Here is an 18,432-nt window from a genome sequence, read left to right as displayed (position 1 = left end):
TCTTCATACGAACTTCAGCCTATGAATAGATCGCTACAAATTTGCTGTTAAAGGTAGCAAGAAAAACAAATGCAAAAGTAAAGATACATCAACTAATGTGTTCTTACAAAGTTCAAATAATGGCTCTTGTTCAGTTACCCCTCGTTAGGATCACACATACAAGTACACCGATTAACAATTGGTACTGACACAACCCTCCATCCACAAATGTTCTCCCATGTATCATCTTCAGTGTATGAATGGCAACAATCCCAGCGCAGAGCTCTGATCCGGATATAGTCACTGAGGTCAGGACGGCACCTCTGACTAAAAGCATGATCAGTAGTGATTGGTATGGCACAATCATCTCTTCCATCACACCTCCCATACACTTGGTAACGTGGAAAGTAGAAAGGTGGTCTCTCTCTCCATTCATATATGACAGAGCACTCACCAATATCAGCAGCGATAACATATTGCGTTATTGTATCCCGGTCAGGTTGTGACAGCCCTTCCAATAGCTCAGCAGGTATTTCAAATGGTTGAATTGTTTTGTTGAAGAGAGGATTAGGGTCTGGCGCTGTCATAAACTCAACATTTAAAGCAACCAATCTCTCCGCATCAGTGGGGTTTAGGAAAGCATCCAAAGCACCAGAAAAGTCATCATCGCTATAATCTGGGATACCAGGTTCCTTCACATTAACAAGAGGTAGTTCCCAGTACTCATCAATTTGACCGACAGTAAGCTGCAATTCTAAAGTATCCTCTGGTCGAGGCACTCGATCAGGTGGTGAGGAAGATCTTTTGTTACGATAATCTCCAGCAACCATACAAGTTATTGTTGTATCAATGGAGGGTGGATATACTGGGGAGTCATCATATGTGGCTTCAGCTAGAAGTACGAAGCTGGCCAAGGTAGCAATGACTACTGTAGTTGTCCACATGTCGGAGCGTGGAGTGATCACCTGTAACAAAATAGGATCATTTTATATAGTACACGACACACAATATCTATGAGGAAATTATCTCAGTGAAGCCATACTTCAAAGAGTTTACTAAGACTAAATATATATGACCTACCGAGCAAAAACCTGTCATACTTGTTCAACGTAACTCCAAGACTATTGATATCATAAAAGTTAAACCTTTGGCTTGTTATTATAGATAACAGAGAGATGGAATTCAAGGAATGTGCAGTAACAACTGGTTTTGCTCTTCTGGTCATGTGTGGAAGTTACATACTACATTTAAGTACCCACAAGTCTTAAGATGGATAAAATCCAGAGTATCTTAGATATGAACACACTCATATGTCAGTAACCAGGATATTCCACTCCTGCTTTGAATAAATTTTATTCACAACTAGTATATTATTAAAAAGTAACATGAATGATGATATTACGACATAGTTCGGTGAAAAATCCCTATAATTATTGGCATGTCGTAACAATGTATATACAATGCCAAAGTAGGGATTTTTCCACATTACTACCATCAATCATTATTTTGTTTCACTACATTTTATTGCTTGTATCCCTACTTCATTTTTATACTAGTTCGTTTTTGCTATAGTATGTGTGACCCTCTCAGCAAAACCTGACTTATTTGCACATTAGCATGCGTTTCGAGAATTATGTATGCTACAAAGAAAAAAATTGCTATTTTATTAAAGGTGGACTGATACCGATACCAGTATCAGTCTGATACCAGTATTGGTATCGATGCCGATACCAGTGGTATCGGATCGGATCGGATCAGTATCGGTAATGCAAGGTACAGATACCACCAGTAGACACTCACCACTTTTATTAAACCATCTCTAGCTAAGTTTCCAGTAGCAAATAACTTAGTTGGGCTAATAAAGTGGCAAAAAAGTCTTTGTTACTATTTTTCAAGTATTGCTACAATTGCTCCATGTGTATTCTAATATATTAGAGCATGTGAATTCTTTGTAATTAAACAACAGTGCAGTTGTTCCTCAAAGAATCAGTTTATGACTACTTGGCTTGCTTTTTCATGAAAAGGTTTGGTTGCAAAGCTACAAACAAACACTGTAGAATTACCGGCCGCCCACGCAATTAACTACCTAATCAAATAAGCTTACAAGGAAACTACCTCAAATCAAGAAATTTGTAATTCAAAGTGATGTTTATCATTTATATAATGAAACTTGATAAAATTGAGATCATTCAAACTGCACAATTATCATGATATTTTTAATAGCTAGCTATGTATCACAACAGTAAAATTTCTATAATAAATTTCTCTAGGCTCCAATGCTTAGTATCGGTATCGGAATCAGTATCGGCAGATAATTTCAGTACAAATACTCGTATCGGAAGTATCAGTAAAAAGTGGTATCAGTCCATCTCTATTTTTTATTGGGCCAGTAATAAAAGAAGAAAGACTCAAATCAATTAAAACTATATACCATCTATGGAGAGTTCGAAAATCTTCGTTTTGTTTTGTAGCTTCAATGGTATGTGTGTCACGTGCATTTGTTTATGATGTAGTATATGTAAACATAATTTCTTTTATCAAACTACCTTCATACCCATATGCACAAGTAACTACAGGGCAAACACTATACCTTGGTTGATGTGCTAATCCATGGTGAACATTTTAAGCTAAATTCCAACATTGTACACTAGTCCAAACGGAAGTTATGGCTGCAAATGTAAGCGCCTATAGTATATTTTCAGCATAGTCGCTGTACAAATTGATTATCTTGCTCTTCCTACTGTCTAGCGCAATTCCAAAACTACTCACCACAGAAGGCTGAAACTTTGGTAATCCATTCCTTGGACACTGCAAAAAATTTGAACTTATGCGAACAAGTCTGGTTTTTCCTGAGATGGTCACATATTATGACTGTGATATACAGGTGGTGGAAAGGAGGGAGACCAAGGGGACTGAAGCCCCCCTTAGAATAAATATCTCATTGAAGTATATTATCCTTCTTGGAGTGGGACTGAAAACTGGAAAAATTGGTAGACTCTAGTAGAACATTCAAATACCCTAATAGAGCAGTCTGGATGTTCCACAAAAAATACATTTCTACATGCAAGTAGTCTGAAAACAAACAAAAAAAATGCTATAGCAGGAATCAAACCTCTGTAGCTGTAAGCCCAAAACTTATTGGAATTATGAGGCTGAAACTTAGCCAGAGCACACACTTAGCTAAGTATTTAGTAGGAAAGAATTCAAAAATGCATTATTATGAGTTTTTGCAGTTATGGTGGGTTATAGCAGTAGGCAACAAGAAATGCAAAACAATTGATATGTATAGCACCTGTATGGGAAAAAAATTAAGGCACTTGTTTACACACAAGTCCTGATTGTTTCAACTTTATCAATTACTGAGCAGTATTTCAACAAGTGGATAGAATTCTTATAACAAAAGGTCTTTATTTCGATAATAAATATAAAATAATAGGTTCCACAATTGCTATAATGTTAACTTACATTACAACCTTGTACCACAAGATACCATATTTTGCACTATTAAACTGAAAGTACACATGTCTGTGGTATGGAATAATATTGTAAGCCATTAATTAACACATTCACAGCTGCAACCACATTATGTGAAAGGATAAGCGAAAACTCGACACAATTGTACAAGCCTAAATTTATTGTATAAAGCATTGAACACAATGGGTGAATACTATTATCATAAATTTTTTAAACGCTTTGTTCGTAGTGAAGAAAGAGCCTAGCAACAAAAACCTCTATATCATCTTATTTGCCTACTATGGAAGAATTCGAAAATCTTTGTTTCGTTGCAGTAGACCTAAGTTGTGGGTGTTTATTTATGTCATGTCAAAACAATAGTATGCTATCAATCTTGTTTCACCTTCATACGTAGTGAAGAAAGGCGATATAAGGAGAAACTTACCAGTAATCAATTCCCCTATTCATGGCAAACTCAATGGTGCACAGTTGAACTCCATATATCATTCTGTTCAAAGTTACAAAATTTTAGTAATCACCAGCAATTTATTTTCCTATACTTGCTGTACAAATAGATTTTTCTGCTTTTGTTATTTGTGACCAGATTTGCGAAAAGGGATCTTCCACACACATCCAATTTGGAAGACCGTGACTTTGTGTTCAAGAAACGCACAAGCCTGAAATTTTCTCCATTCATTCAGCTATGTTGGTGCTCACTACTGACCACATTTGAAGCCAATAGCTTTCTCCAATCTGAAGTTATGAATCATCAAAGTTGGTACTTTGGTTGTGTGTGGAAAACCCTTTTTTGTAAATTCGGTCACATTTGTGATTGAATTTTGGGAAAGCATTTCAAATCGCACATAAGTCAGCATAACTTGCCAAGGAAAGCAAGCATGCGTATGAAATTTATGCGAGAGATGCATAAACCCACTACCTTTCAGACCACTTCCAGTACTTGTAGCTGTTTGTAGAGTTTCCCACCAAATAAGCAGTGTTGGGAGTAGTGCATTATGCAATAATTATTACTATTGTGGTAACAAAGTAATATAGCGAAATATACTGTAAAAACAGGTAATATAACTCAAGTTACTTTACTTGCAAATGTAACGGGTTACCTAAGTAATGAAATTACTGTAACGAGTCTAATATTACGTAATATTACTATTTTAAGTAACAAAGTTACTAATCTCGTTAGTAACCCAGTGATAGCCACTACGAAGTAACGAAGCCTACTGAATGAAGCTTATTCACCAGCTTCTTGCTTATAACCAAGATTTGCACAATGTCCAACAATGAGATCATGTCACGTGATAAAGTGGTAGTTTCACATGTGACAGCTTAAGGCTGTGGACACAAAGTAATATAATATGTAATGTTACGTATTATAGTTACTTTATTATATGGGTAATATGTAACTGCAACTAAATAGTTCAGTTGTAAACAATATGTAATATGTAATAAATTACATTTAAAAAGTTACTGTCCCAACACTGCAAATAAGATAGAAAATCTGAGCAGTTGGACGAGTGAAGTAATATCACGAGTGCTCACAAGGGGGCAAGAGATAGACTTCAAAATGGATGCAGACCCGGCATGATTGAAGCCCAAACGTGAGATTACAGGGCTGTGCTGGCTTCTTAGTGGTTGATATGCAGCATAATCAACAGTAAAATCACTTGGCCAACATTATCAGAACATACACCAGTAACCCACTGATTATTCAAGCTCTCCACACCACCCAGAAAAGACATCTGTTAGAACCAACCTTGAGTAGTTTGAGTAGTACTGAGGGTCAAAACTAGTAGTACGATAGTGCATGCAGCTATCCACTGGTGGTGCTAGTTTGATTTTGCCTGATGTGTGGTTTGAAATGGTTTTTTAAAATCTGGTCACACTTTATAGGGCTGTAACTCACAAAATTATTGGCATATGAGGCTGAAATTTTACAGTTGGCTAAGATAAACAAGAATTTGAAAATGCACAATTATGTTGGGTTTTTGCAGATCTGGTCACATACCATAGCGTAAGTGACCTATTATCGAACGGTACCTATTATCGAACATAAAAATCACGTAACGTATTCGGAAGTTTACAATTTTATTCCGCATACTCGTAAAGTATTTATATGGAGAATTCCAATAGTGTAGCCTATCCCTAATGAACTTTCCATCCTTTAGAGTTTATGTGTGGACATCACAGCAGTCTTGATACTCATCACCACTGACAAAGAAATGAAGAAAAAGAACACAGGAATCGCCGTGAAAGAAGTACAACTCAAGCGTGACTTTGGCGGCGGAATTGGGCTTACTGTTTGTCATTTACCTGAGTAAAAGATGTATCCACGAAGAGTGTACAGAAGGGGTTGTTGTAAACAAGGATAATAAGACTGTGTTATTGGTCATAATGTGCTGATTTTTCACAGTACGCATTTTACAATAAACGATTCGCTGTTGTAACTCACAAGTGCATGCTTGTATCAAAACTATACTTCAGTTACAGTATCATGGTACTTCAGATAACACGTTGATATAATAGTTAAGAGTGTGTAGGGTGCACTGAAGTCACCACAGTAGAAAAGGTGCAAAACGTTCGATAATTGATTAACGCAAATTAATGGGCATTCAATAATAGGTATCGGTGTTCGATAATTCATATTTTACGGAATGCAGAAATCCACTCACAACACGGACACTAATCGGATACTATTACTCAAACTTACGTGAGGTATTCTACAAGAAAGGCGCTACCTCCTGGTTAAAAGTCGAGGTTGATACTACTTTCCTGGAGATATTTATGAAGTAAAGTATAAACTTTGTTCGATAATCGGTCACTTACGCTATACGTAAACTTTTTAGAGGTACACAATTTTTGCGGATTGATGAATTTCACGATTTTATTTTTGAGGATCAGTTGCTTTTCACTGAGATTATTTATTAGAAAGCATAGAGCTAATGTTGATAATTGTTAATTTTTGAGGATGAAATTTCATGGCAAGCCAAGCAACCGCAAAAATATGTCCCTCAAAAATTTGTACGTGTACAGTATTATATGGCAAACAATCTAATAAAACATTACAAATTCAACATATTACTGTGCATTTCTTAGCATGATGCACCTACATATCCTGAAAATGCACATGACCAATTTTTGGGATAGTTGAATCCTTATTGCACTATGTCAATACTTGGATTGTTTTTGATGGGCTATGACAGCTAAAGAAGACAACCAGGTGTTTTTCAAGAATGTGGTCCAATGTGCACTCCATGTGTATACACACATGTAAGAACGTTGTCCAGTAAGCAAGCAATGTAGGACTGTTTGATAAACTGTTATGAAGTTGTCTGGTAGAAAACTCAGTCTCATGAATTGATTAACGAATTGTCTTTGATAACATGGTGACTTGTGTTGTACCATCAGAAATTATCAGACATTTGTATGGCTTTGCAATGCTATATAACATAAAAGTCTACATTTACATTGCACATTTAAAATCTGTGAATACAGCGAAAGTTAATAGACAACCTTTATTCTTAACACAAATGCTTTAACCATGTTATCTTTGTATTATAGTGCTTAAGACAGTATCAACCTATTGTGTAATAACGTCGCAAGGAGCAATTCAATTAGCTAACCACTAGCCCCTTACATATACTATAATAGTCAACGTAGCACAATAGTTCTACATAGTAATTGCAATGCTGACATGTTTGATGGTTGTTAAATGCAGCACATCATATTGTGTATCTACCAGAAATCATCAAAGTTACATACAAAAGCTTACAATACTAACGGCAAATGTTACTAAATATGTGTGTCGGAGTCAACAAGGTACTACAAGTTCATCTTCTTAGCTTAAGATCGGACGACAAGCACAGAAGCACTGTGTTACAATTTGAATGTTGACACGACGCCAGCCACAAGCCCATTGCCATACAGCTCCTTCATAATCCCAGCAACAATCCCAACGTACCACTGGCAATAGCACAGTCTCCCTGGTGCTAGGGAGGCAGTTCTGGCCCCTAGGAAGTGAGCAATCGTTCCCAGAACACCTTCCACCAACGAAGTACTTTGGATAGTAATAATCTGGCAACTCTGTTACTTCATATGTGGCATCATCACAGCTGGGAAAGCTTATTCGGTCCCACCAATCTCTGATTACATCTCGCTCTCCTTGAGAAAAGCCAGGTATATTGTTCAGTTGTTCTATGGTCTGGTTTATAGCCCCTTCTCGTTCTTCTAGGGAGGGCATAGGTGTAGCAGATCCTTGGTCTCCTTCTTCAATCACCAGTTCTGGGTCTCCAATAGAAGGATCACCTGGCCTAGGTGGCCTTTCAAACTGGATAGTATTATAATCACCATTATTAAACTCTGGAAGTAGTTGTCTCAACCAAACAACATCAATTGTACCACTTGGAGCAGCAAACGGTATTTCTGGTGGAAGCCATACTTCATCATTTCTTCTTGGAACAAGACCAAGAGTGGGGGTGTCCTGTTCCACAGTTTCGCCGGATATGTCAGAAGGATTACGACATCTAAGATTATTATCAATGGGAAATGGATACACAATGCCCTGTGGGTATCTAGCCTCAACCATTGTAGCCACCATGGCAGTTAAACATAGCACAACTAACACCTTCATTTCTAAACCTGTAGAATAAAATAAAACAGTAACCAAGAAGTAACTACAAATAGAATAAGCAACAGTGAAAAATCTTTATCTTCAGAGGACTGTCTGTTATGCCTAAATGCTAAACATCAAGTAGCTAGTAGAAGGAGCACAGAATGTAATGGGCGTAAACAATGGAAGACAGTCCACTGGAGATAAGATTTCACCCTGCCTATTTTTGGTATGCTTACATCTGCTTGTAGTGATCAGTCCATACATTCTGTGCAGCCTCAGACTAGCTACCACGATGCTCAGTTAGATTGTGAGATCAACACTGTTTATGTTTCACTGAAATTTCATATCATTCAAGCTTTGACATGTTTTGCATGTTTGCATTGCCGAAGAGACAGACTAACGCTTAAGCCTATACCATCTTATTGGTACGTTGAGCTATACATCAAAACGGAGCAGCACACATTGAAGAGAATAACTGCATGATGCTATACTGAAAAACTTTCCTTGTTTGGACAACAATGAACATGCACGCACTTGCAAACAAGATCCAGTGTGTTGGTTGTAACAAAGAGGGTGACTTCATGACCACTATAATGCATTAATTGAATTTATATCCCCAAAAACTGTACCATCTGTTTGAACTGTTGACATGCTGTTCAACAGACCAAATTCATATCATAACTATACACAGTGATAAATCCTCAACGTGTACATTATGAAACCCTGAAGATACTTATAAAACTGCTATAGCATTTATAAATACCAATGTGTAAACACGCAGCTGTAGTATGGCTTCTGCGACAATAAGCATCTTTGCAAACTTGGAGTTATTACCTTGTAGTGACCAGCACTAAACAAGAATATCTCAACATAGCAATATCTATGGAGTGTTTGCCCTTTCAGTTCTAGAAGCTTGATTAATGTCTGCATTGCTTAGCTTGTATGCATGTGCAACTAGCTACTGTGGATTCATATTTGACTAGCTATATACAAGTGTTATGAGGCCTTCAGTTGTGCCAGTGTTACTTGTTCAAGGTGTCTCATTGCAGGATGGATGAATGCTTTCAAATGACCTTACGTATTACCTTCCGCAAGCCGAATCAAACAGAAAGTGCGCTGTGCGGTGCAATTGCCGATGCTGATGCGGGGCTAGAGTAGGAGGGGGAGGTTTGTAGCTACGCCTAGATAGCGAGATCTTAGATGATTCGCACACGCGCATTTTCAGCTAATTAATAGCGCAACAGTACACTATTTACGTAAACAATAAAACCTCGATTAAAACATCCATGAATAGCTATTTATACAATTGGCTATACATGCAACTGGAGATCAAAGATTTCTCACTAACATTAGCACCATACAATATCACAAACATTGTAGCGGCCGGGGTAGCGGCAAGGCCATGCATACTTTAACGCACACACACTTACCGAGCGGTGATGAAATGAGGTTCCGTTAAATGTGTGCTGGCGGCTCCTCTCGCAAGGTAGCCTCCTTTTCTTTGCTACGCCGAAGACACTGTCAGCACAACAAAGACTACCGTAAACTAACGTGCAGCCCTAGTGTACCACAAATCAGCGGTTAACCTCTTTGTTTGCAGCCCTGGGTTCTTTTGTTCTGCATAAAAAGGCGTGGCACATACGTAATATTAACCGCGACTCTTCATTTCTAATCGAAGAGGCGGCCGCGACAGTGGTGGCGCTTAATGCTAACATGTGCGTATGATTGAAATGATCAAGACGGAGGTTAAGCCGGAAGTCAAAACAGAGCCTCAGGATGATGTAGCTTCAGTGAAACACGAGGTGGAAAATGACGACGATGAATATATAGTGCCCCAGAAACGACTGCGGCGTAATCAAGGTGTGTAGTTTGTGGTGCGCTATAATTAGAACAATAATTACATTTATAATGTTTAGGTGTATCTATGGCCAGAAACTGTCCATTCCTTGATACTATAGACAGGTAGGTTATCTAGTGTTTACCTGATGGACATGTGTATTGCGTGTATTTTATTCCTGTTTAGGAGCGTTCTTGATTTTGATTTTGAGAAGTTATGTTCAGTGTCTCTATCCAATATCAATGTGTATGCTTGCCTTGTATGTGGTAAATATTTTCAAGGTATGGCCAGTGTAGTGTGTGTAGTGTGTGTAGCATGCAGGTGTCCCAGTGCTGGTTCACTGGGTAGGCGTGGCTGAAGGCTTTACTTTGCTTGTGTGTGTATGTGTGTATGCACTCATACATCTGTGTATACAGTAGTGTCTTAGTGTATGTAGCTAGTAGTATTATATTATCATGTCACACGTTCCCCTACAGGTCGTGGTCAACACTCACATGCGTACACACACAGTGTTCAAGCCAGCCACCATGTCTTCCTTAACCTCCACACTCTACAGGTTGGTCACTGTCTGCTGTAGCCTGCCTTTTGTGTTATGTGACTGTAAAGCCATGCACCATTTTCTGCTGTTCATGGAGAGTTAGATAGCCTACAAGCAATGAGTCTTATGACTAGCATTTGTTTACAATGCGGTAAATGTAAATTATTTTTTTGTCATTTCTTTATTAGAAGTGCATTCATTGTTGTATGCGTGAGGGCTAAAACTATACCTTTTCATGGTGAATGCCTTGAGCTAAGTTCCTGCTCTATAGATCAATGTACATACAAGTTGCCCTTGAATTTGAGTGCATGTGTCATGTAGTTTATTGTGTAGTCACTGCACAACTCAATTTCTTTGTCTTCCTGTTGTCTACTACTATAATTCTAAAATTCTGAAACTACCCACCATAACAAGCTGAAGTTTTTGAAACCCATTCCTTGGACACTGTAGATAATACTGAGGCAATAAAAAGTAATTTGTTTATGACAGAAGACACAGTGGCGGATACATGGGGGTTGCAATAGTTTCAGCTGAAACCCCCTCTGAAAATAGTGCGCATGCCCCAAATTTATTTATGGATTGTGTGGGTGATAAAATCACCAAGAGTTATACATAGTGTATTATATTGAGACTTTTCTACTGGCCAAGCTTCATACTTTTGCCTTTTAAATCACCCATTACGGTGTTTAAGCGTGTTAAGCACCTCTAAAATAATTATCGTTTTAATAAGTGCAACTGCTGCTTCACTTCAAAACTTTCTGGATTGGTATGATTCAACTGTGAAACAATGTTGTGGAGTGATTCGTTGCTAGCTAGTTTACGCCATAGATCTATAGGCTACTGAGCTATCAAGTTAACAGCTCGGTTTAACAGTCACCCACCAGTCTTGGCTGGATCACAGTTATTGAAAACTTCCTGAACCGGAGCCTCTGAAAATTTCTAGATCCGCCGCTGGGACATAACCTTATACTGTAAATACTGATGAGAACAATTTAAATGGTGTCTCTTTTATAATGGACACATGATTGTTTTATTATGTATTCATGCAAGACGTCTAGAACTAGGTAAGTATGTACCTCTGTCAAGTTGTATTGACACAGCAAGGGTCCCTTTTCAGTGCAAACTGTAATGTGCTAATCAATTGGTTGTTCCGTCTAGTTCTACTGCTTGCCGGATAACTATGAGATTATCGACCCGTCTCTTGAGGACATTAAAGTATGTTAATTTTTGTTTGTTATCTCTGCGTGGTACGTACATTAAATCTTGTTAATATGGGGCCAGCTGTACTAATGAGATTGTGAAGTACACGTTAGCTCTGTTACAAATGTGGCCATTATTAAGAGGTGGTCTTGTTAAAATGTTGTCTGGCTATTAAATTTTTTACTGCACCTGGTATGTGGTTGCTATAAGATGGGCAATGTAAACAAAAATGGTCTTTACAATAAGTGAAAATCAATAAAAAGGTTGCAAGAATAATATGAATAGAAATGGATTTTAATCGATAGGATTCTTTTGCTAGAAATGTGAATGAATTGTATATTGTACATGTAAGTACTAGTGTCTATAGATCATTAGAAGTCAATCTCAAATGTATCATGTGAGAGATGTGATATTATGCACCCATGCATAGCTAAGGCTTTTTTTAGCTGGTGTACTGAGAAGGATTGTATAGGTCCTGGGACTCATATCACATGGATATGCAATTCATCCTTGGCGTCAATCTGAGGTGTCAATGTTTGAAGCCTAATGTGGCATAAGGAATTAGAGTAGGTCTCTGTACATCCGTAAGTAGGTGAAGTGATGCAATGAACTTCTCTTAAGAATGAACTTCATGGCCTTATTAAAGACCACCTCATTATAGTGACCATGTCAAGTAGGTCCCAAACATAGCTTAGGTGTACTTCATGACCTCATTAATAAGACCACCTCATTTTAATGACCATGTTGAGAACATAATAATAAGATGTACATTATGAGTTGTGACCTCATCATTACTACAACCAGCATTTTTTATCATAATGGTCACACTATAAAGTGACTGCATTTGCGAAAAGGTATGTGTTTTCCACCCATTTTTTTGAACTTCGAAGTGTCTAACTATTGTATATAATTGCATTAATTGTCCAGCTATTACATTTAGAAACTTAGTGGATTGAGTCATTTGTTATAATTATCATATTGTTTACTGGTATAAAATATATTAAAAAGTGTCTAAAAAAAATCTGACAGCATTTCACTGTACCATGTCTGTATGTACACTGCTATTGAATCATGTACAATTGTGTTTCCAGTATGTGCTACGGCCAACGTTCACAGTTGCACAAATTGCTACCCTGGACACCAGTCCGAGGGTGTACCTGGCACTGGATGGTACCAAGTTTGTTCCTGGTATGTGTCATTTTAAATAGGGGGTGTGGCTGCTATGGTGTGCACTATGTAGGAATTATTGGACTAAACGTGATCAAGGCCAACGACTATATGAATGTGATATTACAGGTGAATGATGTGCTTTAATTGGATGTGTGCTTATGGTATAATGTTATGGTTATACTAGGCATTAGGTCAGGTGTCACCATTCCGAGACTTCTTTCTAAGAGAAGAGAATTTTGCTCACGTTAAACCACCACCTGGTGACAAGGGTATCGTTGTTGGTAAGCTCTTTAAGTTTGTTGTGTGAAAATTCAGTGTTTGAAATGTGCACCTCAGGTGATAATCCATCTTGTTTAAACACTTTTTAATTGTATTGATCGGATTTGATCCCTACTAGCTTGTAAAATTCCTGAATTACATGACCTGTTGGTTTTCAGTAAGGATCTAATGATCATTTGAGCTTTAATGCTAATAAAGACATCATGGTACCATATAAGCAGCAAGGTGTTTGTGTGTACTGCTGGTTTCTCTGGTTAAAATTTTCTTTGATGTTGTAATGTGTATTGACTTTCCATTCCAATTCTCCATTCTCTAGTCCAGAGATTGGGAGAGTTATTCCGCAAGTTGTGGAACCATCGGAGCTTCAAGGCTCATGTGAGCCCCCATGAGATGTTACAGGTTAGATGGTCATGTTCTTTATGTGTTACCATATGAGTCTGTTTGTTTCTTATGCCGTCCCTTTGGCTTTTGTTCAGTACTTGAGATAGTCTTGAGCAGCCTTGTGTATAGTGTATGTCTTAGTGCCATATTTGGAGTGTGTATAGTGTAATAGAGAAAACTACTGGGCTACATGTATGCCTGTATTAATACACAATCTTTTGTTATCCTATTACCGTTGCTATGTACAGTATGTAGATATATCCAAATGTGTGAATTCTTCCTTTCCTTTTCTGCAGGTTGTTTCTTCTGTCAGTAAGAAGAGATTTAAAATTACTGAACAAGGTAAGGTTTGCAGTCCGCTGTGTTCTGTTTGTCTATTGTTGCCTCAGGTGATCCGGTGGAGTTCTTGTCATGGTTACTAAACACCCTCCATGTTGGATTAGGAGGAACCAAGAAACCTGGAACAAGTGTGTGTGTGTGTGTGTGTGTGTGTGTGTGTGTGTGTGTGTGTGTGTGTGTGTGTGTGTGTGTGTGTGTGTGTGTGTGTGTGTGTGTGTGTGTGTGTGTGTGTGTGTGTGTGTGTGTGTGTGTGTGTGTGTGTGTGTGTGTGTGTGTGTGTTGTACATATATACAATTGCTTTCCCATACACTCTGTCTATAGTGAAACTTTCACTATATTACACTCGATACTACAAAAAATTTCTTTGGTCTGTATACTTTTGTGAGCTTTTAGCCGGCAGCTTTGTCAATGCTATTCGATCAACTGTCATATGCATTGATGAGATATGTTAGTGGACTGGTACATTTAACCTCATTATAATCATGGATCATTAAAAACATGACATTATTGTGCGGGATTGTTTCTTGGTGAATACAGCAACAAATTAAATTCCTAGCGAGTGACCAAACTTATACTGTAGACTCTGGTTGTTAGGTGCATACGCTTAACAAAACTTCTCAAAAAATTTTATTGTTAACATGTACAGTATTTGTTAAGTAATAAGAATAACTGATTGTGGATTAACTCTCTTGGGGTGGTGTGATTTGTATGAATATTTGGAGTCCAGTTCCTGTGCAAATCCTGTGTGTGGAGCGTGATTTCGTTTCGTTTGGTAAGCATAGTGAAATCAACATTAGTAATGTATCACAAGAAATTTCAAGCAACAAACCTCTAGTATTTTTCTCTTGTACAACTGTACAGTACGTCATGTTGGAGGCTTCGTGTTCATCAACATGTGCTTATCAACCATGAATAAGTCGAGTATATACTTAATAAAAATAATACGTGCTTAATATGTACATTGTGCTTAACAACTAGACTGTATGTACGGTACATGTCAAAAGTGTAAAGCTGAAAAACTACAGTGTATTTGGTGTACTGTGTGTATACATGTTAGTGACAGCTTCCTTACCCTCAGGTGTAATCCATGAAGTGTTCCAAGGTTCACTGAAGATCTATACTAAGAAGATCCCAGCACAGGTACTACACTACAACCCACATATCTGGTTACCATGGTAACACATGTTATAGGATGATGATGTCATGGAGGACACCACACAATACAATGGTGAGTGATCATGTGAACTTGATCACATGTCATTATACAATTCAAACATGGACTGGGTGTTCTACTCCTTGAACAGTTTGTCCTATGGTTTTCAAAGGAATGTAGCTCTGAAGTATTCTTTACACCATACACAGTATGGTAGTACTGTACATTGGAAATTTGGGTTTTTCTGGCCAAAAATATCACCCAAAAACCAGCTTCACAATACCATCCTGGTGCCTTGGCAGTATTAGTTGGGTATAACCAAGCTGAAAAATGCCTTCAGTATAACCCTAAATACTTCCAATAGGTAGCTACAAAATTAAAAATATATATTCAATGAAATTTTCTGACTGACTGTCTGCCTGCCCTACCTGCCTGCCTGATGCTTTCAGACAATCATAACTCCATTACAGCTAAGACTATGTATAGGCTTGACTTTTTCACTGTTGATGTCGCTCTGTCCATAGCTGTGCCTTTTGGCATACCGCAGTATGTAAAATGTATGCATCATGGACTTACCTTTGTCCTCCTTTGTGTCCCATTTCTTTTTACTGACAGTCCAAGGTGTTGATTAGTGGTAGTGCGATACATGGCCTCCCGTTTGTAAACGGGAATCATCTGTATTTTCCATGGTGACTGGATTGATTGCAGGTGTCTTCATTTGTAATACTGTGTAACGTGCTGAAAATACAGTAGGTGAAAGCAAAGTGTAAAGGCCACTTCACTTTCGGGTCAGTAATTGATAGTTGGGACGTGCGGATCGTCTGTATTTTTCATGGTGGCTGGATTGATTGCAGAGGTGCTTCTCTTACTGTTCTTCGTTTGTAGCACTGTGTAATGGACTGAACATAACTGAAAGTGAAGCGTAATGTTCTCTTCACTTTCGAGTCAATAATTGATTGCTGGGGCGTGTGTTCAGACGAAAACATTAACTCTGGAGCCATCCTTTCTTTTGATGCAGTATGCGTGGGTTCACCATTCATAATAATGTTACAAAAAAGTAAACAAGCCAAGTATAAGGAATTTTAAGTTTGATTAGGGATCATAGAAAAGAAGTAGGGAAACAAGGGAGGTCGCCTACGCCTGCAGATGTGCCATAGCTAGGGAACATTTAATCCCTAATTTAGTCTACTAAAATTCCCAATATTTCCTTATACTTGTGTATAATGAATTTCTTACCAACTTTGTTTCAAAGTTGTAGTCTTTGAAGGTCTTAGAATTGGAGGACCCATTTTCACACATTGCACTGCTTAAGCTTAGACAGGTCCAACTGTAATTTTTGCACCATTTTAGAAGAGGTGACAGAGAGTCCATTCCTGTACATCACACTGGATCTCCCTCCACCACCATTGTTCCAGGTGAGCAGTCCTTCATACTGTTCTCCATTTAGTGCCCACCAACCGTTAGGATGAGCTAGAAAAGAACATAATCCCTCAGGTGGCATTGTTTGACCTCTTGAAGAAGTTTGATGGCATGACAGAAAAGGTCAGTACTATCTGAGTGATGCAGTGGAATAACTGATGCTTTGATATCCTGAAAGTTTGGTCCCTTTTGCAGGCTTTCCTCATTATTGTGAAAGATCCTCTGTATTCTATAATTCAGGTTTCTGCCTATTTCATCTTCTCATCTGCAGGAGTACAAGACACATCGAGAGTCCTTTATCAAGAGATTTGAGATCACCAAACTACCTCCATATCTGATTTTGTTTATCAAGGTATACAGTATACCAACTTGTGGTAAAGAGTGACAGACCTCTCCTAACAGAGATTCACCAAGAACAACTTCTACATTGAGAAGAACCCAACCATTGTCAACTTCCCTATACAGTGAGTCATCCGTGTCTCCGTATAATGTACAGTAGTAGAGGTATATATACAAAGTGTTAACCTTGGGACTTACAAGTATAGTGTGTATAGATGTGTGTGGTGTTATACAATTCTGTGGTGTCTGTAGTGAGTGGTGGTAGGCCAGGCAACTGTTAATACTACTTACTGTAAAGTATTGCAGTTGAGCAAAATAATAGGAAAATTCTAGGTTCCAAATTGTCCACTATAGAGAAGTTTCGCTGTATGTGAGGTATCCACTTGGGCCGAGTTTTTACCATCTGTAGAACACAGACTCCATAGCTCAATGACCATACCATACATAATATACAGTACCGTTGTTATTATATTTGTTAGGGACATAGACATGGCGGAGTTCTTGTCCAGTGATCCAGCGGTACAGGACGCTCACCCCCACACCACCTACGACTTGTTAGCTAACATTTGCCATGATGGACCAGCTGGTAAGTCAGCAATAGTAGTAGTAGCCATTAAGGCTTGTGTTTTACATAGTGACATACAAGTCTTAATAGCTACAAGCCATTACTGGCCACAAGCCTACATATACAGCATTAACAGTTTGACAATAAAACCAAATTGCCACACAAAATGTACTTTTGAGTGACAGCCACTTTTATTTTACATCATCAGACAGAATGGCTAGTCAGCTATTTTAAGTATGACCATCCAGCAGTTATGTAATATGAACCCCAGGAGCTTAGTGAATAGTTTTGGGGAATTGTTCTTGTGAAATCACCCACCCTTTGACCACAACTCTCCCCACCATTTACACTGTGTCCATATGTGTGACCACAATCTCAGCTATCAAACACATTCCATCCATTTCCCACTTCAGTGATAACGTGTTGTAATGTGTTATTGTTAACTACAGAGGCTGGTAAAGGAACTTACCGAGTACACTTAAGACATAAGGTGAGGAGTGCTTATTGTGAAGGGTACATAGGTGCTTATTGTTTTGATGGGTGCTTGTATTTGTTGAGTATGTTGGAACCTCTCATAAGGACATGATAAGTAAGATCCTTGAAATCAGGACACCTCACTAATAAGGACACCTTGATAATCAAGACACTTCAGATGACTGAGATGAGACCTATAAATATGACATTGGGGGATGCTTTGTATTGTCTTGTTATGAGACCTATAAATGTGGTTCCAAGGTGGCCAGAATAGAGGGGTCCCACTGTACTAACTTCTATTTTGTATTGTCTTGTTATGAGAGCTAACCCATTCATTCATATGATGATCATCCACAGGGTACCAACCAATGGTTTGAACTACAAGATCTTCATGTCACAGAGTTACTACCTCAAATGATCACACTTGCAGAGGCCTACATACAGGTATAGTGTGATGAGGTCCCTACACATGTAACATCATCATATACTAGATATGGGAGCTGAGGACTGATGATGATAATGGAGTAATGAAGACTGATGGGGACATGTCAACTACTGACACTTAATAATATTGTTCTGTTAGCATACACTACACTACTATTATATTATTGCCTACACACTTTTCAACAGACTGAAGAGATGACTGGGGATAATTGTATGTATAGTGTGTGGGCGTGCGCA

General features: G+C 38.2%; 2 protein-coding genes across 3 annotated transcripts; one reads left to right on the top strand and one right to left on the bottom strand.

The window, feature by feature from the left end:
- Positions 1-13: 13 nt before the first annotated feature.
- Positions 14-9,645, bottom strand: LOC136252422 (uncharacterized). Of its 2 annotated transcripts, none has more exons than XM_066044853.1 (2): positions 9,487-9,645; positions 14-944 (listed from the first exon to the last, which is right to left on the bottom strand). In XM_066044853.1, the coding sequence occupies exon 2, from the start codon at positions 921-923 to the stop codon at positions 135-137; it is 789 nt and encodes a 262-aa protein (XP_065900925.1). In that variant the 5' UTR covers positions 924-944; positions 9,487-9,645; the 3' UTR covers positions 14-134. The 2 variants fall into 2 exon arrangements, with proteins under 2 accessions (XP_065900925.1, XP_065900924.1); XM_066044852.1 differs by lacking the exon at positions 14-944 and adding an exon at positions 7,123-8,082 and having other exon boundaries at positions 9,487-9,644.
- Positions 9,646-9,735: 90 nt separating this feature from the next.
- On the top strand, positions 9,736-18,382 carry LOC136252420 (ubiquitin carboxyl-terminal hydrolase 39-like). Its single transcript, XM_066044850.1, has 21 exons — positions 9,736-9,916; positions 9,973-10,018; positions 10,080-10,174; positions 10,370-10,449; positions 11,590-11,646; positions 12,723-12,819; positions 12,872-12,927; positions 12,986-13,082; positions 13,397-13,479; positions 13,758-13,803; positions 13,851-13,928; positions 14,880-14,941; positions 14,993-15,029; positions 16,305-16,369; positions 16,419-16,496; positions 16,645-16,725; positions 16,776-16,837; positions 17,192-17,298; positions 17,727-17,767; positions 18,109-18,195; positions 18,243-18,382. Exons 1-21 carry the CDS (start codon positions 9,778-9,780, stop codon positions 18,315-18,317), a joined length of 1,569 nt encoding a protein of 522 aa, XP_065900922.1. The 5' UTR covers positions 9,736-9,777; the 3' UTR covers positions 18,318-18,382.
- Positions 18,383-18,432: the final 50 nt, after the last annotated feature.

The sequence above is a fragment of the Dysidea avara genome, chromosome 4, assembly GCF_963678975.1.
Source record: "Dysidea avara chromosome 4, odDysAvar1.4, whole genome shotgun sequence".
In the NCBI taxonomy this organism is placed as follows: Eukaryota; Metazoa; Porifera; class Demospongiae; order Dictyoceratida; family Dysideidae; genus Dysidea; species Dysidea avara.
The sequence above is the reverse complement of the archived record's forward strand: the minus strand, read 5'-3'. Positions and strand labels throughout refer to the sequence as shown.